The 27,028-nt window shown below is 43.7% G+C and overlaps 1 protein-coding gene across 6 annotated transcripts in view; it reads right to left on the bottom strand.

Annotated features, from left to right (window-relative positions):
* The window catches only part of P2RY1 (purinergic receptor P2Y1), a 69,393-nt gene extending 42,953 nt beyond the window's left edge, over positions 1-26,440 (bottom strand). The window contains exons 1-3 of one of the 6 annotated variants that reach the window (XR_008318708.1): positions 25,966-26,439; positions 19,040-23,134; positions 10,230-15,318 (exon numbers count right to left, since the gene is read on the bottom strand). Coding sequence is in view for 3 of the 6 variants with exons in the window: in XM_053305321.1 (XP_053161296.1) it covers positions 21,986-23,077 (1,092 nt within the window). In the remaining 3 variants the exon portion in view is untranslated. Of the gene's footprint in view, positions 1-10,229; positions 15,319-19,039; positions 23,135-23,459; positions 23,619-25,965 lie in introns of those variants that run through there. The other 5 variants (XR_008318709.1, XM_053305323.1, XM_053305324.1 and 2 more) reach the window with 5 other exon arrangements.
* Between the last annotated feature and the right edge of the window lie 588 nt (positions 26,441-27,028).

Below are 27,028 nucleotides of genomic sequence, written 5' to 3'. Positions count from 1 at the left end.
TTTCCTTCTTTTGAAAATATTTGCTGATCTTTACAACTATCAGCTTACTTAGCATTTGGTTTGAACAGATGTTTATCTACCAGCATCAAACTTCCTCTTAACTTCCATTTCTTGGAACTGCCACTGCAGCCATGCACAGATATTAATTAAGCAATAAGAGTCAAGCTGTTATTGAAATCAAGGAGAAATTGCTTCCTCTGAATCACTTTAAAGTGGTGGTGAAGGAGGACGAGGGGGTGGAGGGGGTGGTGGGGGTGGTATCTTACCAGGGACAGGTTCCAGGGACTATCCCAGTTAACAGTGGTAGTTGAACCACATGGGAGCAAATGTTCTTATTACATTTGTTGACACTGTCAAGTTTCTTTTATGTCTGCTTTATGTTTGTTCTATGTTTGTTTCACATCTGTTTTATGTTTTCAGCATCTATCTCATGTTAAGGGGAGTTCTGTGTACATTGAGACTTTTGTGGGGCTTTGGCCTTCATGCTACCTCTGTTTTACTCTAGCAGTCCCTGAGTAGATGTAGAACTGAAGTAGCACCTGGGCCAAAGCGCTACAAAAATCTCAGTGCACATGGAGCTCTTGACAAATGGAAGCTTCTCTCCGTTCCCTTCTGGGTAGGGCTGCCAACGGTCCAGAACTGGGTGGGGTGGGGGGTCTCCAAGAATAGCTTCTGTGCCCAGCTTCTGTGCTGCAAATTCATGCATGCATGCATTTATATCCCTCTTTGTCCAAAGACCCCAGGGCAGTTAACAAGATAAAAAACAGTAATATCACTTCAATAAAAGCTTCAGTATTTTCCATGGTACATCATTATACCCATGGACCTATTCCCAGTAGGGAAATTAATATGGAGTTTACAAGGGGTGGCCCTACAATGAGACGGGGTGAGGTGGTGCCTCAGGGGCAGGTATTGCATAGGCAATAGCAAGTACCTGACCCCAACCTCCACAGGCACCACCCTATGCAACATTCCTGCCACCTACGCCCACCAATGGGTGGCAATCTTCCTCACTCTGCTGAGAAATGCTTTTAATTTTCCCAATGGGTGCCTCTTCGCCCCTGACACAAGCGAGGAATGCCCCTGCCTAGCCTGGTGGTCTAGTCTAAGAGTGCTCATGTGCAGCCAGTACCACTGCCTTGGCAGTATGGCCTGAGAGTGTTTCCTGTGACAGGGATTCCCAGATGCTGTTGACTACAACTCCCATCATCCCCAGCCAAAGGCGGTAGCAGCTGGGGATGATGGGAGTTGTAATCAACAACATCTGACTATCCCCATTACAGGGAATACTGCTGAGCCCCCACCTGGAGATGGGGGGAGCATCATATTGCCCTTCACCTTGGACCATTCCTGTTGTTCCTTAATGAGTCCTGCAAAGGAAAAAAAATGATATGTGTATGTCCTTTAGTTAAAGGATGCGATCTGCAGTGCAGGCTTTGAAACTCCACAGAGTTCTTTCTCAGACAGAGAAGGAAACTAAAAGAATGGGAGGCAGGCTGGAGAACACACATAGACACTGAATCGGGTTAGTGCCCATCATTTTGTGCCTGAGTTTTTACAGACCTTCATTCTTATGTATATTTATGTAAAATGAATCCAGAAGGCATTCAAGTGACTATGATGGACATGTTGCACTTTAAAAATAGGCCCTTATTTTGGTGGCCTGAATCAGAACTGTTAAATACCAGAGGAAACTGGCAATATTGAGCACATCTGAATTCCATTTCTGCTACAGACAAGGGCTAGGCTAAGAATTGCAAGGAAGAGATGCACTCATACCATGCCAACATTTCATAGTTGGAAACATGGGCAATCCTCAACTTGTGACACCTAAACCAAGATCCACTAGCAGACCCTCCCCACCCCACCACCAGATCGCCTTGATTACACATTGAAGTCCCTTCATCTTACATATACCGAACTCATTGGCTGTGATTGCCTACCCTGAGCAAGCAATGCCAAACCAAATATTACTGGTTTTTAAAAAAATGAAAAAAGAAATAGGAAGTGCTCATAGAACATTTCATTTCACAATGGAGTTTGTGATATTTGTCATAGAATAGCTGTAACAAAACACATTGGGGAGAAACCATAGCTCAAAGGGATGAACTGTAGCACAGTCGTTGAGCAGATGCTTTGCATGCAGAAAGTCCCAGCTTCAGTTTTTGGCATCTCGAGGTAGGAAATCCAAACCCTCGAAAGCTGCTGCCAGTCAGTGTAGGCATTATCGAACTAGATGGACCAAGGGTCTGATCCTGCATAAGGCAGCTTTACAGTAGCTTTATATTCATTTCAAAAGTGTTTTCTTTTTGATGAGTGGTTATATGGGACACAATACAGAAGTGTTTTGTATTCATGTGCATGTATTTCTCTGTATCTGCACTATGGTTTTGCATTCCATCAGGTTCTGTCAGCTTCTAAAGACTCTCAAGAAGAGCAGATACCCGAAAAGCCTGAGTGCACACGTGTGCACAGTAGCAGAAAAGAAAATCCAATACTTTCCCCAAAAGATGAATAATGGACAAAATAAGAACAATGGCTTACCAGGGACTAGTACCAGAAACCTAGATCTCTCTCTGGCAAATCGGGACAAAAGTGTAAGTGTGTGTGTGTGTGTGTGTGTGTGAGAGAGAGAGAGAGAGAGAGAGAGAGATGCTGAAACTCCTGTGAGTCAGGAAGTCCCTGGTTGGGAGCTCTAAGCCTCTGGTTTCTCAGCTGCAAGCTTCCCTCTCCCCTCCACAGTATGGACATAAGAATACAGACCATCTCTGCAGAATAAGGCCTGGTCTTCAAATGCAGCAGAATTAGGTGGTAGAATCCCAAAGTGACAAAATATACTGTACCACTTTAGGCCACAGGCAGGAGATGCTATTTTTGAACACTCCCTTATGTAAATAACCCTGCAAGTAGAAAACTAGCACATCAGAGAGCAGTCTTTGCTAGTTTTCGACTTGTCTGAGGAGTTTTTATGCAAAGGAGCATTCATGAGTAGCATTTCCCACCTTCAGTCTGAAATGGTACAGTCCATTCTACCGCCTCATGCTAGCCTGGTTAGACCAAGCTAAACTCTACTGAAATCAACGTGTTTTGCACAGAATGGTTAGGCTTAGGCTGTAATTTTGATCCTACCCTCCCCAGCCACATTTGGTTCCTCGCGTGCCTAGACAATATTAAACATCCATATGGAAGTTGGACTGTTTCTATACAAGGGGACAGACATGGGGGTGGTCCAGAGGATATGTTCCATTCTAATTGTGTGGGAGAGAAGTGTGGGCACACATTTCTCCCCCCACCTGGTGCACTGTTGGCTAACCATGTGGCAAGACCGTTCATTTGAACTGCCCCCTGCATGCATGGACTAATTTGAAGGTGGTGGGGTGGTGCACTGGATGGGGTGGGGGAAATTGAGTATTTTCACACTCCTCCCCCATATTAATAGGGCACACCAATTAATGTATCATTAGATCAGCCCATTACTTATGGTGTTAAACAAAACAGCACTACTCACTTCATCGTGCGAACACAACTCGTTCCCATCAGCTCATCCAACCAGGTCTCGGTCGCACATACCAGGTCAGCATGCTCATCACAATCAAATCATGGATTAGAAATGTTTTAGCATTTCCTGACCTGACATTCCACAACAGCACCCTAATTCTGGAGGGAGTGTTTCCAGAGCTCCCTGGGGCTGCAAGTTTGGGAGAAGAGCTGGGGAAAGGAACAGGGAAAATAGAAAGGAAAGTGAGGGAGGCTTGGCTGTTGTGCACATGGGACAGGGCCTTCTCAGTTGTGGCCCCCAAACTTCTGAATGCTCTCCCAGTTGGCATCTGCTTCTCAGTCTCCATCACAGTTTGTAAAAAGCAAGTGCATAGCATAGTCTTTATTTCGGTCTTTGACCAGCATAACAGCAAAATGGACAAAAACGGTTCAAAAAATCTACTCCTACAGAATAATAAAAAGTCTCTATAAAATTACTTAGTATAATAAGTAGAAGAAGCTAAAAGTTAAAACTATGAACAAAAAAGCAAGTGAATTATTAGCACTTAACTCAGGCTTTTATTAGTGTTTTTGTTGCTGCTACTCTGTATTTTATGGTCTCATTGTATATGTTTTTAAAGCATTTAATTAGATTTGTATTTTTATATTCCGATTTAATATTTTTATTGTGTAACTGTTTTAGCGTTCTATATGTTTTAAAGTGTTTTGTAAACCGCCTTGAGATTGTTTTAATGAAAGGCGGTATAAGAATCTAACAATCAATCAATCAATCGGTCAATCAATCAATTTCCTCATGAAATTTGTCCATAAAGGGGTGAAGAGATCACCACTTGGGAAATAAATGTGAATTCCAGAGGTGGGGTCTTGGAGAAAGCCTTTCAAAAGCCTGTCATATACTGTAGCTCTTGCAACATGTTATATTTTTAGCTTGCATTTAAGAGAAATATGTTCTTCTTCAGAACACTGCTGCTCTTCACCTGTGCTGAACCCTTAAGCTTGCGTTACTTGCCAAGATGTAAACAACAATAGGTAGAAAAAAAGAAGATGAGAAAAAGAAACTGGAGAGAGTGAAATGGCAGCAGCCAGAGAAGAAAAGAACAGGATTATTTTTCAATGTACAGATCAGCATGTCCCCCCACCCCAAAAACAAACAATATTAATGCTGATCAATTCAATTGCAACATAACCAGTCCTGAGTATTTGGTAATATTTCATTAACTCCCTTTTCAACTGGCAGCAGTTACATCTGCCTTATTCCTCATTCTACGGCTTATGAAAAAAGGAGAAACCAACGATCCTTGCATAAATGGTAAAATTACACTTCATTTCTTGGAATGTTTTACTTGCAAGAATCTACCTTAGCAGTTGCAAGCAAAGGGGAATTGCCTAAAGAAAAGATTACAGCCATCCTCCCACCTACAATCAAAGCTTGCATGGTTGTGTAGGGAGGAACTCTTGTGTGTTCGAGTTTCCTACCCCTTCATTTTAAAGGAAAGATAATGAGAATTTGATCCAAGCTTCTATCTGCTGCCTTCAGTTAGATGGCAATTAGCTTCAAAGAATGTTTAACCATCATCTGTGGACATTTTCCTCCGCATTCAGCCAATGCTCCTTGGAAGAGAAAGGTGTGCAGCAGGTTTATTTTCTGATATAAAACCTGGAGAATTGTTTTGTGCATTGGGCACTACTTTTATGTATTGATGGTGAAAGTCTCGTGGTATTTGGGAGATCCATGATCAGACTGCCTCTTTCAAGCAGGGCTGTGCAACTTTGGCCCTCTAGCCATTGTTGAACTACAACTCCCATCATCTGCAGCCTAGGGATGTGTGAACTGGTTCTGTTCAAACTGAAGTTTGACTCAATCCGGGGGTGGGGGAGGGAGATTTGAGTGGTCTGGGTTCAAACCAAACTGGCCCCAATTTGAACTGGACCATTTGGGGGGTCTACTGGTAAAGGGGGAATACAGTGAGGATTTCCTTTTACCAATAAAAGGGCAGGGGGGCTTCCCTAGAACTAGAGGAGGCATACTTACAAGAAGGATCAGTGGCAGCGGCCATGGAAGCAGCAGCAGCTCTCCCCACTCCTGCCAGCCTCCCCCAGAGTAGGGGGATTCGAGTGGCTCAGGTTCAAACAGGTCCGGCCCCCTAAAAGGGGGTGCTGGTCCGAGTTTGAACCGGACCAGCCCCGGTTTGAACTGGACTGATTTGGACCAGTTTGGGTGTCTATTGGTAAAGGGGGATCTTGATTCCCCATCACCAGTAAAGGGATGGGGGGCTTCCCTAAGGCTAGTGCAGGTGGGAGGGGAGTCAGGGGTACTTGCAAGCATAATTGGTGGTGGTGGCGGCTATGGGTGGGGAGGCGGCAGGGGCAGCTGTAGCCCCCCCCCAACCCTGCTGGCCTCCCCCACAATAGTCTGGTTTGTGCCTTCTCCGGCCCAGGCTACTCTGGAGGAAGCTGGTGGGGATGGAGTGGAGCTGCCTCCCCTCAACCCCATCTCAGCTGCCCCCACCAATCATTTTTGTAAGCACCCAATTCCCCTCTTGCCCCTCTAGCCTTAGGGAAGCCCCCCTGCCCCTTTACTGGTAAAGAAGAATCCTCACTGGATTCCCCTTTACCAGTAGACCCCTGAACCAGTCCACAAACCAGTTCAGACCAGTCTGGTGGTCGAACTGGCCCAGGCTGGGTCAGTCTGAATCTGTTTTGGATTCAAACTGAACCAGCAAAACCAGTTCCGTACACACCCCTACTGCAGCCACAGTGGCCAGTAGTCAGGGATGATGTGAGTTGTAGGCCAACCTCTGCAGGAGGGCTCAAGTTGTGCAGCCCGGCTTTATCATGTCCATGGAGTGCCCCAATTTTGATTGGAGCAGCAATGGTGGGGGAGTGGGTGTTTAATTTAATCAATAAGTGAGAAAATTCAGGCAGCATACAGGGACTGTGTTTCCCCCAAAGCAGGACCAATAGCAGCTTCAGGAGATGATGCATATCAAGGAAACAGCATGGGGTGGAAAGAATAACAGACTTCCTTCCCTGGTGCTCTGCTCCAGTCCAAACTGGAGCTCAGCCATTGTGCATTATAAAATAAAGACTATGTAGAATTTGTGTAAGGGAAAAATAAGATCTGAATATACTTAACATTTTGAGTTAGATGGTTTCTTCATGCTAAATAGACTTCTAACAGAATCTGGAGGTACATAGTTCAGTAATTACACATCAGTGCCCCATAGGCAAACAATCTGAATTTGAATCTGACCTACTAGCCTGATGAAAAGGGCACAATGCATCTGTGTATACAATTTATTCAAAGTTTTTAAGCTGCTGTAACTCAGCTGTTTATTTATTTTGAATTTGGGGGGGGATGGGGCAGCTCATGAGGCAGATTCTCATTGCCAGATTTCATAATAAGGACAAATCCTCCTCTTGATTTTCTGATGAAAAGAATTTTCAGGCTATATAACAGAACATTGAAAAAGTCTGTTGTCTAAAAATATACAGCCACTCTTATGGCTCATGTACCTGAGCTACCAGGGTTCACATCTTATAACGGCAAGGGTGTTTTGCACAGGGGGATACAACCAGCTAGATTTGCTCTGCTCCCTAGGAGTAGGATCAGTGATGAAAATCTCTTCTTACAGCAATGCAATTGTGGCGCTATATGGATACACTGCCCAATTAGCTCAGTTTTATACCAGGTTAATTGTCACGGATTTCCCATCAGAAGCTTGTGTGGTAGTTTGAAGGACTACCTTCCTCTGGAGCAAGGTTCGTAATGGTTCTGGCCCAAATCATGAATAAGAGCCCACAAGGCTAGTCAAGGCTGGGCAAGGCAAGTAGCAACACCATGGACAGCTCCATGAAACCAGTTGTCCCAACAGTTGAGCTCTTAAATACTTCTGAACTCAGGCTACACTTCCTGGACTCTGCCTGCCTACCTAGAGAGAGGAAGCCTTAAAAGGGTGACTCTCTGACCCAGAGTCCGGCACTCCTCCTTCACTCCCTTTACTCCTGCTGAGCTTGTTGCTGGCATGGATGTGCAGATATCAGGGAGTGCAATGGTGTGGGTGGGGCCAGCTCTCCAGGGTGCTTGGGTCCAGAAGGTGCCATTCTAGGGGTACCAGCACTGCGGGTGCTGTTTCAGAGGGCTCCAATTCTGGTGGTTTTTTTTCAGGCTCTGGCTCAGTGAAAAGGTCTGGGACTAGGTCTACTGCTGGTCCTGCCTTCTCTGGATCAGACTGAGATACACATGGCAGGAGTTATGACCAGTGTTCCCTCTAACAAGGATTCCCAGATGTTGTTGACTACAACTCCCAGAATCCCCAGCTGCAATTGCTTTTGCTTGGAGATTATGGGAGTTGTAGTCAACAACATCTGGGAATCCCTGTTAGAGGGAACACTGGTTATGACACTGGTAAACACTCCGTTTCTTTAGTAGTAGGAGGGAGCCCTCTAGCCCAGATGCTGTTTAGCACACAATCACTGCTGTTGCCTCCTTCCTTGTTTTTAACTCACACATGAGCAGAAAACAGATGCATGCACAGCTCACGCACTAGAGTAGGTTGCTTCACCTACCCTATTCATAATTATGAGCGTGAAAGATAGCGACATGTAAGGCCACCTCATGGCTGCAGCGAGATTTGAATGGAGAACTTCCAACTTTATAGCTCAGACCCCGAATCACTACTCTTACAAGCTTACTATAATGACAATTCCCAGAGGGGCAGGAGTGGGACTCTGGGTGTGTTTTTTTAAAGAACCATCTTGAGTTGTCTCAGCTAAAGTTAAAATTGTACCCTTAGCTAGCTTGTGAAAGAGAATGTAGGTTTTGCTGTTCTCTCAAATTATACAGCTCGCTTCTCATAAAGGTAAAGTGTGCCATCAAGTCAACTTCGACTCCTGGGGCCTACAGAGTCCTGTGGTTTTCTTTTGGTAGAATACAGGAGGGGTTTACCATTGCCTCCTCCCGTGCAGTGTGAGATGATGCCTTTCAGCATCTTCCTATATCGCTACTGCCTGATATAGTACCAGCAGAGATTCGAACCAGCAACCTTCTGCTTGTTAGTTAGAACATTTGCCATAAATATTCATTGTATATTCACTCAGAAATACATTGTAATTCACACAGAAAGGGATTATTTTATGGAGACCTTTCCCCCCAAGTGCACAGAATTAGGAATGCTTCCTACATGAGGACCCAGCATCTGATTTAACAAAGACATGTGTGGCCATGAAGCAAGATGGTAACCAGGTAGCTCGCAATCCCATCTATAAATGTAGCTGGTGTACGTGTTTTCTCCAACCACATTGCATGGGCAGCTCTGTGCGTGTCTGTGTGTGCGTGTACCAAATGTTAAGCCTATTCAGTGATGTGTGAATCACTGAATATAGAACAAGGCTGTGATCAGATGGTGGGTGGGTGGTTGTGCTTGTTCTCAAAACGTCAAGAGCTGATTTGCAACAGGATCTTATGAGCCACCGTGTAGATATTGCATCCCAACGGATGGCACAAGAGCTGGCATTGCGACACCACATCAGTAGCAACCACTGAAGCTGCTGTGTCAGTGCTTGCTGGGAAGAAATTTTAAGTTGCCAGCCTTGGCATCACACCAGCAATAACACTTCAGACTCACCAGACATGTTGGTCAGTGATATAATCTTCCATTTACCAGAACGGCAGAATATAATCTCCTGCAGTGAAATCAGAGTTGGAGTTCATGCATGCACACACAAACAGAATCAACAGAGATTTGAGATTTTAATCTGAGATATATTGTGCCACAGACTGCCTTCTGTCAACTCGGGATTATGTCACTGTATTGTTCATGCATATGTTAGAAAGAAAGAAAGAAAGAGGGAAAGTAGCTGAAACATGCAAGTTACAAAATAAAATAAATGTAGAACTGTAAACTGAGTACTGGTGAAAAGTAGTTTAATGTGTAAACTGAAATGCACAGGGGACCCATTAACAGATAATATTTCTCCCATCCACAGTTTCTTCATGGTAGGAATCATATGGAAAAGAGACAAAAATGTGCATTCTTTCCCCAGTCTCTGGGTGAATGGCAGCCACTATCAAATGCCACCACGAAAGTGAGTTGTTTGTAATACCTCTACACTACATTATTATCTAAGTTCCACCAGCATCTTCAGTGTAGATTGTTGACTTCTATAGATAGTGGCTTACATTTTATGCAGCAGGTGTTGATCCTAGGGAGAGGCACGCTCACTGCTTCCTCAGCACTTTAAACCCTGCTGGTGCTGCTACCAAAGGCGGGGAGGTTCCTGCTTACTAAGGAGTGTACCATCACACTTCAAACAACACACCCATCATTCCCAATTAAGAGTACCATCTGTGATGACGCACTCCTTAGCAGACACGGAGCCTTCCTGCCTTCGGTGCCAGTGCCTACAGCAGTGAGTGCACTTCCTCTATGGACCAGCAGTTTGCTGCACAGAATGTAAGCCAGCTTTTTTTTTTTTTTTTTAAAGAAAGAAATAGGTCAGACCAGCAACAGCCACTGAGATACCCAAGCTAAATGACATAATTGATGGCTTTGCCTTGTGACTGATTCTCTTGTCTCAAACACAGTAGTACCAAATCAATACTGTTCAAAGCTCTCCAGTGTCTTCTATTTTTGCATCCTTATCTTCCAATGGAATTCACAAAAGGTAGATTTCTGTTTTAAGGCAACTGGTGGATTTGAATTTGCTGTAATAATATAGCAGCCAGCAAATCAGAGTTCCATCACTTTATTAGATCTTGTTTACTCTTTAAGTAGCTCAGTACAATGCTAGAAACTCTTGTGGAAGCAGTGCAGTTCTACTGTCATTAAAAAGTTACAAGATGCTATTGCCATGCCTTATACAAAATTCGCATGCAACCAACACAGTGTTTTATACCAAAAAAAGGAGAAAAGATAACCTTTTTATTCATGAGAGTTATGCACAGTTAGTTGTTCTTTCCCCCCCTAATCTACTACTAGTTTCAATCCACAACAGAACCTGAGAAGCTTAAATATCAAGTAACACTGTCTCTTTAGGCAAATCAAATCAAATGGCACTGTTAACCACAAATAAATCTGAGTTACTCAACATTATAGAATGATAGAAAAATAAAACATTTCCACATATGCACTTGAAACACATTATAAAGTCCGAATTTGCAAAACATTTAGTACATACATCACACTTTTTTTCCTTCATATTAGTTTGAAATGATGCCGATAAAAATTACACCCCAGACATTATATTTCTTAACAGATACAAATTGAGAAACAAAAGTGTCATTGGTGATTCAGAACATCCAAGCAGCATTCCTGCCACCCGCTACTTAGGTGTATGGATGCAAAGGAAACCACTTGTACGGAAAATCCCATCATTTCAGGATTAGCATCAGGAAATTAAAATGCAATACAAGAAAGATTAAGAGCAATGCAATTCAGGGCCTGTTTGTGTCTTGTCAGGAGAGTTAAATTGTGCTCTTCATTTATGCATGTGAATCTCCCACCAAATGCTTTTGCATATGAGGCTGCATGCTATAGAGAAATGCACAGCTATGTATACCCGCTTTTTTGCTGCCTAACTGAATGTCCCTGGGCAATTTAACTTCTTTGCTTCCACTTCCTATCTGGACAGTAGATAAGATAATACTGTCTGGCTCACAAATACATGGATGTGCAAACTTCTCTACCAATGCTAGGGATTCATATTGCTACAGCTCTCTTCCATTTCTCTGAGGACAAGGTATTTGTATGAGGTCTTCAGATACATTGCTTATTGGTATGGAAGGAAATGACTGGGTACCAAGTAACTGGAAGGCAGAATTTAGCCCATGGGTAGGGTATCGCTCTCCTACAAAAATCTACTCAAGGCACTAACGGGGAATAGAATATATGAGAACAGAATGTATCTGGATTCAGTTGCTTTTTGTTGGAAATGATGCAGTTACTTTGTTCTTTTGATGTATGGAGTGTTTTACAATTATTCTCTCTTTTACCCTCCCAATAAGCCTGTGAGGTGGAATTGTATGAGCGAGAGAACAGCATGCCAGGGGCCACCCACTGATCAAACAAGGGTTTGTAATTGGGTCTCTCACACAGGGCCTGCTCCAAGTTTGAGGGGGTCCTCAGCAAAGTGTCCTCTATAGGCCCCCTCTCACCTGAGAGCCCCCCCCCCAATTCATGGAGGGGGCTTACTTTTGGTGCATTACAAGTGATGGGAAGAAGCAAAGCTCCTTCTTGGTGCTTCCTTCCTTTCTCCCCTCCTTTCCCCATCCTCACTGGATGCCAATGGAGAAGACAATGAAGGAGCAACTCTCTCAGCCACGGAGTTCTTTTGTCGCTGTTGCCCTAGGAAGGCTATGGGCACAAGTGATCAGAGGCTGGTGGTGGACTCTCCTACGGTCCCAGGGTCCTCAATGGCTGCCCAAAGAAGCCAGTCTCCTACACATACATCCAAATTCTGTGTGTCACAACACAATCAGGGCAGAGAAACATTCTACATCTTCTGTATATTATTAGCGCAACAGACTAGGAAACCAAGGTTGGTATGACTGAGCTGTAACATCTTTCCTAAGGGACCCTGCAGACTCACAAATGAGTAAACAAAAAGCACCAATTTTACTTAGGGTAGGTGCAAAAAGCACCAATTTTACTTAGGGTAGGTGCATGCGTAAGGGGGTGGGCTTCTTCCAACAATGTCTCCCCCACACAGAACAAATTTCCACAAACAGCTTTAACAACTGTTAAAGGGTATGATGGCACCAGCACTATTTAAATAAGTTTCCTGCTTAACCAGTGATTTGCTTCAATGGAAGTTCTCTGTCCCTTGACTAGTCCACACAGCCTAGCAAAATGACAGATCTCCGTTTTGCTAGTGGAAAACTCCAGGTTTGTGCAATCTCAAAGCTACAGGATGGGGTGGTAGATTTTCCCCAAAGATGGAGAAATACTGTGGGGTCATTTTATCTAATGGATCCAGCACTTGTGCACAGTGCCGAGGAAACGTTGCCGACAGGTAAGAAAATACAGTTTTAAAAGGCAGTTGCTTTTAGAGAAGACTGCAGATTCCCAGCATACTATTTGTGTAAAGACCAATGGTTTTGTGATGGTCATGCAATCAAGACTCCCCTCACCTTCCAGCATACTATTCTCCATCTCTCCATCCCCTCACCTCCCACCAAAACATGTATTTCTCTATAAGAAAAGCATTAAGTGGGATTACCCCATAATGCTTTGGTTTGTTTGTGCTTCTGGAAGGCATGATATGATCTGACCTAATGTAACCTTTTCCACAGAATTCAACATAAGATGGAATTTCAAAATTTGAAATATCAAAATCTGAAGTTTTAACTTTTTAAAATATATATATATATATACACACACACATACTTTTCCTCAGCTAACATTTGAGATTTCGAAACCAGATTTCTGAATTTTGTCACCAAAATGAATTTTCCTCCTTCAGCAACACCTCAAATTACTCAAAAACTCAATTCTTTGTGTGAAAAAAAGGGGAAAAACAGATTTCAAATTTATTTCACCTCAGTTTGGGACCAATTCTTTTCAGACAGAACCACTGTACACAGTTCTCCTAAATCCATCCTGATGCTCAAGTGAGGCTTTCCTCAAATTCACTGGGTGTTAGACACAAACTTGAGGATACTGCACTACTGCGACTTGTGTGTTTGGATTTTCAAATTTAAATAGCAGCCATGTAGGGCCCCAATCCAGATTACGACCACAGTATTTTATTTATTTATTTACATTTTATATCCTGCTCTCCCTCCAAGGAGTACTACATATTTAAGTTTCTCCTCACAACAACCCAGTGAAGTAGATTAGGCTGAGGGAGAAGTGACCGGCCCAGAGTCACCCAGCAAGTATCATGGCTGAATGGGGATTTGAACTCAGGTCACCCCGGTCCTAGTCCGGCACTCTAATCACTACACCACGCTTGCTCTCCCTAGTATGGGGAGAAGGGGACTTTAACTCTTTGCCCCTATGGTCCTTAAGTAGGTCTTTCCCCGCTGTAGCTGCTGTTTCACATGGGGGGAAAGTTTCCATTGGTGTCAGTGGGATCTCTCCCCAAGGTCAAACGGTATACACAGGGGGCCCAAACTGTATTGGGACCAAGGGGAGCAAAAGACTAATGGCTACTTTTTTACACAGCCATCTTGATCCAGATTAAGGTCCCACATGATGATATTTGGAAAAACCAAGCACAGAGGCCCTAATCACACAATAGGTGTATCATCTAGTTTGGCCTTATATGGAGTATCCAAGGGTAGAATTGGGCTTTTGCAGGGGAGGGGTATAACTGTGTTCATGCACTGTATTCAAAGTTATCACAAATCCGTGAAATCAGCTATCTTTTGATGTTTTGTTCTGTAAAGAAGCAACTAGTGGTGCTTCTCAAATTCATAGAACAAATCTGAATGTTCATTTCCTCAACCAGTTGGAAACGATGCAAATCCAGGAAATATGCAAACTTTGAAGTTCCCTACATACTTTCATTCTGGCTTTGCACGCCAATTAATTACATTTTAAATGCATAAAGGCATATCAAACTACTGAACTTTCTCAAATAATCACCAGTTCATGTATATAGTACCTGACTTCCTAAATTTTATTATTGCCCTTCATACTTCCTGACTGCGTAACGAATGCTTCAGATGGCTTAGTAGAACTTATTTCTATGCACATCACCATTATTCACTTTGTTCTTGACAATGTTTATCATTCTTCTGATGGTTACCTTTATATTTTGAAAATGATGAGAATAAAGAAAGAAAAAGGAATTCTCAAAAGGGATCATATAAAGTTTTTCAATGAAGGATGTCTCGACACTACAAACTTTAATCAGTTTTATGCCAGTATTAGTTTTAACCATTTCCTCCAAAGGATCTTGGGAACTGCAGTTTGGTGAGGCACTCTCAGTTGTCTATAGGCCTTCTTCAAAGAACTGTAGTTCCCAGGATTCCTTGGAGAAAGGGTATGGCTTTTAAATATGTTTAAGGCTGTAATCACATGCAAACTTATCTGGGAGGAAGCTCCACTGAACACAGTGAGATTTACTTCCAAGGAAACATGCATAGGATTGCACTGCTTACCTGCAGTGTGTATGTGTCCTTAAAGATCAGGAAAATGAAAGTGCTTGTATCCCTGCAAGGCTAGTCTCAGAAGGATGCTTTTAGAGCAGGGGTTCCCAACCTGTGGTCTTCCAATGTGGCTGGGATAGAGTGGCTGTGGATGATGCGAGTTGTTGTTCAGCAACATCTGAAGGACCACGGGCTGGGAACCCATTTTAGAGGATCTAAGAGAAGGTCTTTTCTCTCATGACCTTGCTGCCGCTGCTTCTGTGAGTAAAAGAAGGGATGGGTTGGGTTTGTTTTGTTGTGTTTTGAAGAGAAGCACTAAGTCTTGTAATGCTTTATAATGTATTAATATACATTTTAGTTACATTTAACATTACATACCTGTGTACTGTACACACGCTTACCACATTCCCCCTTGCATCTAAACTATCAAGGACATTCATTGTATAATGTATCAAAACATACATTACTGTAGGTCCTGTGATATCCAGATCTGTCTCTATTTGGCCAAGTCCTCTTCAATATGATGGAACAAAATGCAAAGTGCTGGCATATCAAAGGCACAAAGTGATCTTGCAGGGATTTGGTGGTTTTGGCAACTTCTGTTATTCTTATGGACTAGTGTCATGCAGGACATGGGCCTAACATCATCTCAGTAAAGTGCACAAGGAAGTGGAGTTGGGCAAGTCATTATCTCTGGATCTGGACAGCTCTGGGGCACGCAGGAACTGCAAAGAGGAAGGAAAGTCCATTTTAAAGTTGATATAGGCTTGATGCAACTAAAAAGAGCCAAGATTTGGGATCAACAAATGGGGAGATTGAAATTCAAATTCTAAACACAAGTCTGTTTCACTTCAGTGGAACTTCTTTTCAACTCTGCTTAAGGTGGCAGTTCCACTTCCACACTCAGCATCATAAAGCATTCCTGACAACAGTGAAGGCTGGATATCAGTACTTGGAATCTCACTTCCTAATAGTTATCGAAAGAAACAAGGTGAGCATCTATCAAGGGAGGTTTCCATCTAGTCAATCCTGCCATTAAAGTGATTGGGCTAAATGGTCCTGAAGAGCTTATGAAAATGTCTTCATCCAAATGCTGTCTAACCACAACTGACCATCATGTTATATCAGACGTAACTTTTAAAGCTGGTAATATTAGACAGGAGATATTAGATAGGATATAAGATAGGAGACATGGGAGTTGCAATGAAATCCTTGCATCAGGAAAACACTCCACCATTTTGTACCCAGAAGAACAATTTTAAGAATGGGATAAGAGAGCTGCTTCGCATTCCCACTCAGCCCTAAATTGTCACTTGTCAGCCTTGAGGAAACCACTGTCTCTCAACCCAGCCTGTGTCAAAGGACAGTCAGAAGGAAAAAGGAGATAAGAACTATAAAGCATGGTCTAGATCAGGATCAATTATAGAAATAATCCAAAAATAATCATGTGGACCTGGTTGCCAACACCTCTAATAAAAACCAAAGCACTAAAGTCAAGACCTGGAAATCTGAAATATTTTTCAGCCATGATAATACTGAGGGTAAATGAAGTCTTTATTTTGACCCTCTACAGCATCTCTGAGAGGGACCTACGGATTCAGCAAGGTTGTTCGTATTGTACTTTGTGTTGCACAACGGGGCTTTCGCCTTCTTCTTTGGCTTACATTGTACAAGAAGCCATTTCTAAAACCTGATGGGAATTTGGAAACTGCTTTGAATGTGGCTCAGAGGGGAGGTGCTCTTAAGAATGGGGTTGGAAACCTTCCTGCACTTGCAGATATTTCTAGACGGGTGATGTACACCCAGAGGCATAGCAAGGTTGGAGTGGGCCCTGGGACAAAATGTGAAGATGGGTGCTTTCCCTCCACCTTCATCTTGGGAGACATTGGATGGGGAGCCTGAAGAGAAGGCTGTTGCCCAGCCAGTGGGTTCCTGTCCCTCAGGGGCCAAAGGCATTTGTCAGTTACTGATATGCTCCTGAGAATATCATATTCCTTGAGAAACCTGTCTCAATTTCGGAGAAAGGTTTTATATTATATATATATATATATATATATATATATATATATATATATATATATATATATATATATTCCCCAGGTTTTCCATACAACAGATCAGCAAAGAGAGCATTGCTATCATGATACAACTGTGCCCTTAATGCTGTCATCGGTGTTGAATTTAGAGTCAGTAACACATCCTCAGTACAGTATATGCTGCTGGGCATGTGGCTCTCCCTGTATGTAGCCCCTGCACAGATGGTGCAGTCAGTTTTTGACACTTTTGATTTAAAGGCAGGATGGGGGTGCAGGGCTAGATCCTGCCCCCTTACGCCAAAACAAGTGATCAGTGTTTTCAAAATGGCTTGCTGTTGGACTTGGGGGTCCTACAAAGTGAACTTCCTATGGCTTATGGAGGACCTGATTTGGAAGTGGATCTACATGTGAAAACTTGCTTCCATGTGAGAATCACAATTGATGGATCATGGTCCTAATGTATAATTTATAAATAAAGAGCCACTGGAATTTAGAACAACCGTGACGCACAAATACATAGTTTTTGCTGGGAGGAGCAGATTTCACGAGTTAGCAGTATTTGGAAATGTTTACACAACAATAGTAATTGCATGGGGCAAGAAAAAACAGGATAGGGAATTGTGTGGATGTTAGCAGCATGTTAAAAAACAAGCAGAAGGGAGCCGTTTCAGAGGAAAGAGTGAAGAATTCATTCCCCCTTCTGCCCTCAATTCAATTGCTGTGCTCGGCAATGCATGTCTCAGTTAAATTTGGCTTAAGAGAAGTGTCTAATGTTACATGGTTCTCATTTACATGGAAGGCTTCTTCACATTCCCCTGGCATTATCACAGAGCCTTAATATAAACGTCTTGTTGCAAGGGGTTAATTAGAAGAACGGTATCACTCTAGATTATTTATCAAGGCTCTATACTTTCTTGGCTTTTGAAATTCTCTTGAAATTATTTGTTAAGCAATAGTGTCATCCGCATTTATATCAACACCAAGAAGCAGCCTTGTACAACTGTAATTTACAATTGGTTATCAGATGTTATGTTAAAATACAAGCCTTTTAAATAAAGCATGTCTTGTACCTTAGCTCAATAGGGCCAAATTCAGAGATGCAGAATCAAGAAGCAGAATACAAAAGGCAGCACAGTAATGTTCATTACCGCCTCCTTGCAAAAATAAGTTAAGTAAATAGATTTTGCAGGTTCAGTCGATTTTTCATTCATGAATTTAAGCTGATTTGCTGTTTTGCCAAGAGATATTCAGAACAATTTCCCTTCCGCTTGTATTCAGCCTTTGGAAATTAATAAGCAAGATGTAAATAGTTTATTTTTATCCCTCCTGTAAAGCACAGGCTTTTGTGCGGATTTGCTAAAGCCATTTATAAGATTACAGATCCTCTTCATTTTGTACACAAAGGATGTATAAATGATTCAAAGTATTGTTTTTCGAGAGCAGAACCTCTTTCAGATAGATTTTGTATCTTAAGGGAAGAATAGGACTCTTTTCACTCCAGCTATTTGTCTTTTTTCCTGCCAGTGTATGCTTGCTCATTCATTCTTTTTGACCCAGTTTGGGTTATACTGTTCCCTAACTTCTCCTTAAGCACAGTGAGGGGTAAAATCACAGCCTCCTGACCCATCCACTAGGCATACTTGTTCTACCTTGATACCTCCAGACACCCACACATGAATGCATGTTTGGATAGCATGTACACACATAAAATCCAATGTACACAAGCCCAAATTATGCAGCTGATTCCGCCTCGCCCAGATCTGAGAAATCAACCCCACAGAATCCTAGAATTTTAGCTGGAAGGGACTCCGGAGATCTTCTAGTTCAACTACATCATCCCTGACAGAGAGCTGTCCAGCCACTGCTTGAAAAGCTCCAGTGAAGAAGAGCATACCACTGCAAAAGAACATAGGAAGCTGCCATATACTGAGTCAGACCATTGGTCTATCTAGCTCAGTATTGTCTTCACAGACTGGCAGCGGCTTCTCCAAGGTTGCAGGCAGGAATCTCTCTCAGCCCTCTCTTGGAGAAGCCAGGGAGGGAACTTGGAACCTTCTGCTCTTTCCAGAGCATCTCTATCCCCTGAGTGGAATATCTTACAGTGCTCACACTTCTAGTCTCCCTTTCATATGCAAACAGGGCAGACCCTGCTTAGCTAAGGGGACAAGCCATGCTTGCTACCACAAGACCAGCTCTCCTCTCCAGAGCACCAGTGGCAGAAATTGTCAAACTTCACTGTCAAACATCTCTTACAGTCAGGAAATTCCTCCTAATTATTATCTTAAATCTGCTTCCTTGTCATTCCAACCCACCGGTTCCATTTCTGCCCTCAGGAGCAACAGAGACCAAGTCCACTCTTCCTTCTATGTGACAGCCTTTCAGATATTTGAAGATGGCTTTCCTATCTCACCTGAGTATTGTCTTCTCCAGGCAAGATGCCCATCTCCACCGTTCCTCGTAAGATTTGATTTCCATATCCCTCACCATCTTTGCCGCCCTCTTCTGACTCTGTTCTAGTTTATCAATGTCTTTCGTAATTGTGATGCCCAAAACTGGACACAGTATTGCAAGTGAGGTCTGATCAGCAAGTGTCTGATCACAGTATTGCAAGTGAGGTCTGATCAGTGGAGTGATCACTTCTTATGATCTGAACTCGATGCCTCTGTTAACGTAGCCCAAGATTGCATCAGTTCTTTTCGCAGCTATGAACTGGAACAAGATTTGAGCCTAAGTAAATTTGATTCTGCAGCCTAAGAAAACATTTTATCCACATGTGGGTGTAAAAGAGGGATTGGTATCTTCAGAGGGTCGGGTAAAAAAACCCACAATTCCACTCCCCAGTGATTCAAAGGGAGAAGGTAGGGGACCGTATTTCCCAACCAGACCTTCCTTAATCTGATCTTTACTACATTAAAATGGGGCATACTCTTTGCACAGTGAAAATCAATGGCAGTTTATTTTTCTATTCTGGGTGGGAGGGGGAAAACATAAAAACACTAGACCTTAACTTGGAGCAGTAACGATTTGCCAGAAAACCAGCTATTGTTCCACAAAGTGCTTTATGACAAAAAAAGGGAGAAAAACAAAATTACGGCTAAAAATAAACCAAATGCACATCTTTATGTCAACATGAATACAGGTATTGACAATGAGATATGTTCAATTATTTTATCCATTGGAGAATGCACACCAAGTCTCAAACTAGACAAAGGAGCTACAGGGGTTTCTGAACAGTTGTCTAGGAACTGCAGCTCTTGCATAAGCATGGGGCTTTCAGCTAGCTGTATTATGATCTGAGATTTTTTATAATTTTCAGTCATAATTGTAGAAAGTCTCAGGGGTTTGGGGCATAACATATAGTGCCACTTCTTAAAATCTCTCTCTCCCTCTCTCTCTGATCAGACTTATGATTTTTATTTTGTAACTTCACATTTTTAGTATTAGCCTCCAGTGAAAAAACAGGTATATATGGCCTATTCAAGGGAGAGTCAAGCAAATGGTAGCCATGGGAAAAGCACATCAAAAGCCTGTATGAGGCAGCCCAAGCCTGTGGCAAGCGGATAGCTGCATCCACCAGCATCCACAGGATTTAAGTTTCAATGCATGTTGGGAAGGACCGTTGCTCAACACATGCTACAAATGGAATCCTGCTTATGGCAATAGATGCACACTACTAGACCATCACAGCTTGGGAGCTACTATGGTCAGGCCTTTCCCATGAACACCACATGGTCAGATGGCTCTGTACATAAGACCTGAGTTGAGAATTAAAAATTATGATCAGCTCTCATAGTGCAATCTGCTAGAATCACCTCACCACCACTAAAAACAAGCTGTTAACAGAACATTACTCTCATGGCCTTCTGTATCATCAATATGCTTAATCGTATCAATGGGTTTTGGGGAGGAATTTTTGGATTGGATGTGGATTGGAACTGAAATTTGGATTGGGAAAATTTTCCATGCAAATTTGCCCATCATTTGCATAAAAGCTGCCTTGCTTTTTTTCTTCTAAAATTTTTATATATATATATTTTTTCTGATGCCCCAAATAGATTGTCATCTGATTTGGCACGTTAACTTACCCCCACCATATTAATTTCCCCTCGCTGTATCTCAAAAGATTTTCAAGTAGCCAAGGAAAAATTTCTACAGAAAAATAAATTATTGGGGGGTGGAGGGGGGGTTGCAGAAAATGTCCCCCCACCCCACATCTCTGTACTTGATAGGGACAGGACCATCGCTCAGTGCTGGAGCACTTGCTTTACATGCAGAAGGTCCCAGGTTCAATTCCTGGCATCTTCAGGAAGGGCTGGGAAAGACCTGCCTGAAACCTTGGCATTCTGCTACTAGCCAGAGTAGACAATACTGAGCTGGGTGAATCAATGGTCGGATTTAGTATAAGGCAGCCTCCATTGTGCTTTCAAGTGTGTTTTGAGAGACTGCCAGACAGCTCTGTGGCCAGGGAGCTTGTGGTGAGAAGGGTGGGGGCTACCACTTATCAATCCAAAGCAACAAATTCAAACTGCCTGATATGCTTTTGAAGTCACATCATTATGAAACAAAACAAAAAAATGTACAGACTGAGATCAGACAACCAACAGTATAGAACAGGCTTTTTTTTTAAAAAGCAGCTGGCTACATATGCAGCTTCCTTATACTGAGCCAGACCACTGGGACCTCCTGCATGGAAAACACATCCTCTACCACTGAGCTATGACCCCTTGCTAAAGGGGGAGGCAGAATACCATCAACAATTTTCTCCTAGTACTTCTGTAGGTAGAAGGGCTGCAGTCTTTTGTTGCTGTTGATGTGTTAAATAAAACCTGAGAATTGAGGGAGGGGTCCGGTAATATCCCTGATGGAAATTACACAGCCCTCACCTTCCCAGGGCCAAGGCCAGGCCAAACCAAGCCAAACCAAACAAGAGGTTTGAAAACTGGAGAATGGAGCAAAACCCTATAGGACCCTTCCCTTCTATCGGCATTCATGATGTCTTATAACAAGGAGATGCTTTTAACAGAGGGGAAATTAAAGTTATTGCCCCCTTTTTCTCAAGGGGGTTTGCTTTGTTTTATTGTATGTACTGCCAGTCTGTCAGATAATTAATCTTTCAGACTGCTAAGGATTAAAACTGAACCATCCCCTATTGTTTTCCTTTAACATTTTAAAAATGTACACTTACTTTGCTCAAGTTCTTCCTAGGCTCATAGAGCGTGTCTTTAAAATAAACAAACAAACATAAGCTGTCCGCTTGTTAAGTTTTCTTGAAAATACATGACATTAGAAAGTCTTACAAGGGTTAAAACCAAAGGGGGGTGGGAGGGAAATGTTACCACTTGCAAATCTTTGTCATTCACAAGCTTGTGTCTCCATTCTGTTTACACTCGGATAGAATACTGAGGGTCATATCCTCACTTTTGGATTGCACATTGAGCTCACTTCGTCTCGAGGCTTTTCTGGTTGCTCGTGAGAGTCTTCTTCGAAATGTGTCTCCTGCCAAAAAATACAGAATAGGATCCACACAGCTGTTGAGGCTCGCTAGCCCTCGAGTTACTTGATAAGTGGCATAAACCCGGTTGTTGAAGGCACACATTTCTCGAGTCTGAAAATCCAGCCTGGCTCGGAGATTCAAGTTTTTCATCACATGAAAAGGAAGATAAGACACAGCAAAAACTGCCAACACTATAATAACCAGGTAAATCGATTTTCTCCTAAGTGGAGAATTATCTAAATCTTTGTAAATCAGTGCTTTCACAATTAATCCATAGCAACCAAGGATCAGTATGAATGGGATGCAGAACAAGAAGACAGTGGTGCACATGCTGTAGATGAAGTAGCTTCTCAGGAAATCATCTTGTGTTGTGTCATAGCAAGTAGTGGTTCTGTTTTTCCTTTCCCCAGTCCCAGAGTAGAAAAAGATTGGAGAAATCCCAGCTACCACAACAATCCAGACCAAGCTGCTAATGTAAACGGCATTCTTTTTTTTCAGCCTCCCCAGTGATTTTAAAGGATAAACCACACCTGTGTACCTGTGTACACTGATGCACGTGAGGAACAAGATGCTGCCATACAGGTTGACGTGGAAGATGAACCTCTGGAGTTTGCACATGAAGCCTCCCAAGATCCAGTCCGTCTGATTGAAATAATAGAAGATCAGTGCAGGAAGAGTCAGGACGTACAAGAAATCCGCAAGTGCCAGATTGAACATGTAAACGGAGATGCCACTCCAAGGCCTCATGTGGAAGATAAACATCCAGATTGCCACACTATTGCCCAGAAATCCAGTTATGAAGACTACAATGTAGACAGCAGGCAAGTAATAGAACTGGAAACCAGTTTTGGTCAGGGAACATCTGTTGGTGGCATTGCCTGAGGTCCATCCGCTGCTAGCCAGTGTGTGGGTTTCAGTCACATTCAGGAAAGCTGACAAGAAAACTTCAGTCATGGTGTCTCCAACAAAGTCACATAGATGGGTCTAGAGGTCTGGTATCAGCAAGTGTCTCTGGGGAAATAAGAAATCATCTAAGTTACAATAATATTTTTTAAAAACACCACCAAAGCCAGGAACCAATTCAGCCTCCACTTAACCTTTTCTTTTATGGCATAACCACACAACCGTGATAAGTGCCGATGAATTTACTTTGTTGGTGTGACAGCAGTTTTTATGGATTCCCTCTCCCCATATGTCTGTCAATATGATGGCTCACTGCTCACATTTCAATGGTGTGCAAATAGTCCCTTGTACATGTTTTCAGTACACGAGTTTGCTCAGCTCTCTCTGTTATTCCTGCTCCTTCCATGCATCCAAATTTAGCACAAGCCATTACCTCTTTTTATTAACCATTCTCTGTTAATCCACAGGAAGCAATGTATCATGATTCTTTTTGTCAGAACAGCTGCGATCCTCAGCTGGACATTACACACCAGGTAGGCAGATGGAAAACAAGAGGATTCACCTGCAGATTCTACCACCAAATGCTACAGTGGCCTGAAATGTCTTTGAGAAGCTGAGCTTACTCACTGCTCCAGTCAACTGTTCCTGCACTGGGGATACTGTACCTCCTTCCTGATATAGTTTGCCATCAGCAAAGAACCAAAACAAGGAAGTGACAGCCGGGCCAAATGGGGGTTGAAAGAGAAGTGATGGAATGGAGAAGAGGCAGGAAAGAGAAGATGTTCTGGGTATATTTACAGATATATATTAAAAAGAAGTTGAAGAAGCAAAGACGGTATGAATAGCACTGAGGTTTTGAAACTAGTATGAAAACTTCCACTAATGTACACAGATCAGGGCTACATAAGTGATGTGGAATAGAAACATTGTGCTGTTCGGTTTTTACTGGGAAATGCTTCCATTTCTAAAAAAAAATAAATGCTGGCTTCATGCAATTAATCATTAATATAATGAATGGATACAATGCCAGTCAACTTGGGCAGCTTCTACATTGTAATTAACCTTTTGTAGGTGATTATACCTAGAAAGCAATTTAAAGGCGGGGGGGGGATGTAAGGGAAGTGGATGCCATTGAGTCTTCACATATTTGCATGGATTCCAGTAAAAAAAAAAAAAGTTTGAATTTGATTGGATTTAAAATTGGAATCACATTGAAGGCCAAACAATATGTTATATGAAATGCATTGTTTGGCCCTGTGTTTGTTATTTTTAAGTTAAATAACAGCTGCACAAGAGAATCATGAGGACTGGGACTGTAGGTCATGGAAAGAGGGTATTTAACCCTTTCCTGCTGTGCCACAGTCCGAATGAAAATCGTGGCCCCAAAACTGCGGCCATTAGCCGCAGTTGGCACCAATGGAAGCTTCCCTCCCGAGGCGAACATCAGCTTTGGGAGTGCAATTTTCATTGGGACCACTGTGCAGCAGAAAATGGCTCATATCCTCTCCTTGCTTGCCACAGTCCTGATCCTGAGCGCGCCTCCCATGAGAACACTCTGCCAAACTACACTTTTAACACAACAGGTACTTTAATCGCTTTATTGATTTTTCCTAATCAAGTATTTTGGTTCATCTACTTTGGGCTATTATTTACTAACTGCACGGCAGCAGCAGCAACAACAACAAACCAAATTAGATTCCAGATGAGGACATTAAAAAATCGGGGGGGGGGGGGCTAGAAACAATTTCAGGGGGTGGGGGGAATCCAGATAACTCTCCAGAAAATATGCCACTTCAAGATTTTCTGAGAAAACTTGTTTCTGGGGAAATTGTTTTAGCCGCCATGTCACTGGATTGCATTTGAGAGGTGCTGAAAGAGGCCAGCTAAGGAGACAAGATAAGTGGGAGGGGAGGATAAAATGGGATAGGGGGCAATCGAAGTAAGGGTAGGATGCAAAGGGGCCACCAGGCACAGTGAATAAAGCAACACATTTCAGAGCCATGCATTCCTGAGTATCTCCTGCACAAATGTCCCCAATTGTGACCATGTCTGACCTGCCTATGAACACATCCCCAAATACCCCACTTCCCCAGCCTGGCCGCCCATCTGCGCTCCACGTCCTCCAAGACCCTGATTCCCAGCAGCATCTTCGCCTTATTTCTTTCTATGGCCAGTGAAAACATACAAGACACAGGCAGAATCGGCGCGCACTCCCCACCTCTCCTCTTTCCATAGCTGGTCTTAATTTAAGCCAGTTCTGGAGTTCTTAAGCCGAGTTTAATTCATCCTGGGAACCAAATCAAGCCCAGTGCACTAGACACGCTTAGAAGTCAGTGCCATTTCAGCCAACATTTTACCTCGGAGCAAGTATCTGTTTAGAACTGGGGCGTTAGAACTGCATCTAGTCCTCACCCGGGTGGGGGGTGTCTGAATTTTAGTTCGGTGGTCTGTTTCCAAACCCCTATTGTTTTGTATCCCCACTCCCCCGCCTCAAACCCCCATCCCCACCCCACCCCTTGTTCGGGGGCATCCGTAGGGGGAAATGAGCACCTTTCCCCAGTTGGGGCTGCTCCCGAGGGAGAAACCCAGATTATATACCCAGCCTGGCATCTCAGTCCCAAAGCACAAACTATCTGGAGAAACCGATAAGGCTGGCGGGGAAGCGGCGACTGGACCTATATTGGTGCGTGTATAAATGGATTCTATATACACACGCATATAGACACGCACATTAAAAAAAGGGGGGGGGGAGATTATGCGATCGCCAGTTCCCCAGATCGGGGAAATCTTTTGAAAATTATGTCTGAGAGCCTATTAAGAATCAAGAGATGGAAGCGACCCAGCTCCCTTCCCGCGTCTCGGTGCATTCCGCAAGACAACAACTGCCGCCACTCTTTCCGCCTGGCGGCGGGCAGGCAACTTTCCGGGGTGATCCTTACCTGCGGGGCACTTCAGCTCGCCTTGGGATGGCTGGCAAGGCGGCGCTGCGCTACTGCCTCCTCCATGGCGCCGCGGTTCTCGCTTCGCAGCCGCGGGCGAGGTGGGAGAAGGGGCCCTTCTTCGGGGCGGCGCGGTCGGAGCATGTGCGCCTCAAAGCCCGGCGTGCGGAGCTCCGCTTGGCGACCGCCACATTCCCACACTGGCAGGAGGCGGGCAAAGCGCGCGCTGCCTAGCGCGGCTGCACCCACCCGGGCGAGGGAGTGCAAGCGAAGCGAGCCGAGGGAGGGTGCGAAGGAGGAGGGAGCAGCAGCAGCAGCAGCAGCAAACAGCCTTCCCTCGGAAGCCTCGCAGACGGGAGCGACTCCCCGGCTCCCGCCCACTTAGCCCTGCCCAGCGCGGCTCTCACTCTCCCGGCCAAACAGCACGCTGCGAGCAGGGAGAGGCGGAAGGCGACGCTTTCTTCACACGCGGGCCGCGCTTCTTCCTCCAAATCCTTCCAGACAGCAAAGTTACTGTCGGGGGTTGGCGAGAGCCTCGCCTCACCAAGGCTGCGCCCCTCGGGAGCCTTTTCCAATGGGCAAACAGACACCTCTGAAGTCATAATCAGGAGGACACGGCCTCTGAGCACGTGCAGTGTGTGCTGGCTTCATTCCAGCCGGCTGCCACTTCCCTCAAATCAGGGGCTAAGGCTAAGTGCCTGACAGACTAAAGGCCGCCTGAGAAAGCGAGCGTTGCTGGATGTAATCTTGGTCTTCACACATATCACTAAAAACGTGTTTGGGTTTTTCTTTTCTGTTTCTTTTCTGTTCGCAACTGTAAAGTAAACCCCATAATAGAGGAGAGCTGGTCTTGTGGTAGCAACCATGACTTGTTCCCTTAGCTAAGCAGGGACTGCCCTGGTTGCATAGGAATGGGGGACTAGAAGTGTGAGCACTGTAAGATATTCCCCTCAGGGGATGGAGCAGCTGCTCTGGGAAGAGCAGAAGGTTCCAAGTTCCCTCCCTGGCATCTTCAATATAGGGCTGAGACAAATTCCTGCCTGCAACCTTGGAGAAGCAGCTG

This window comes from Hemicordylus capensis, chromosome 3 (genome assembly GCF_027244095.1).
Source record: "Hemicordylus capensis ecotype Gifberg chromosome 3, rHemCap1.1.pri, whole genome shotgun sequence".
Classification (NCBI taxonomy): Eukaryota; Metazoa; Chordata; class Lepidosauria; order Squamata; family Cordylidae; genus Hemicordylus; species Hemicordylus capensis.
The sequence above is the reverse complement of the archived record's forward strand: the minus strand, read 5'-3'. Positions and strand labels throughout refer to the sequence as shown.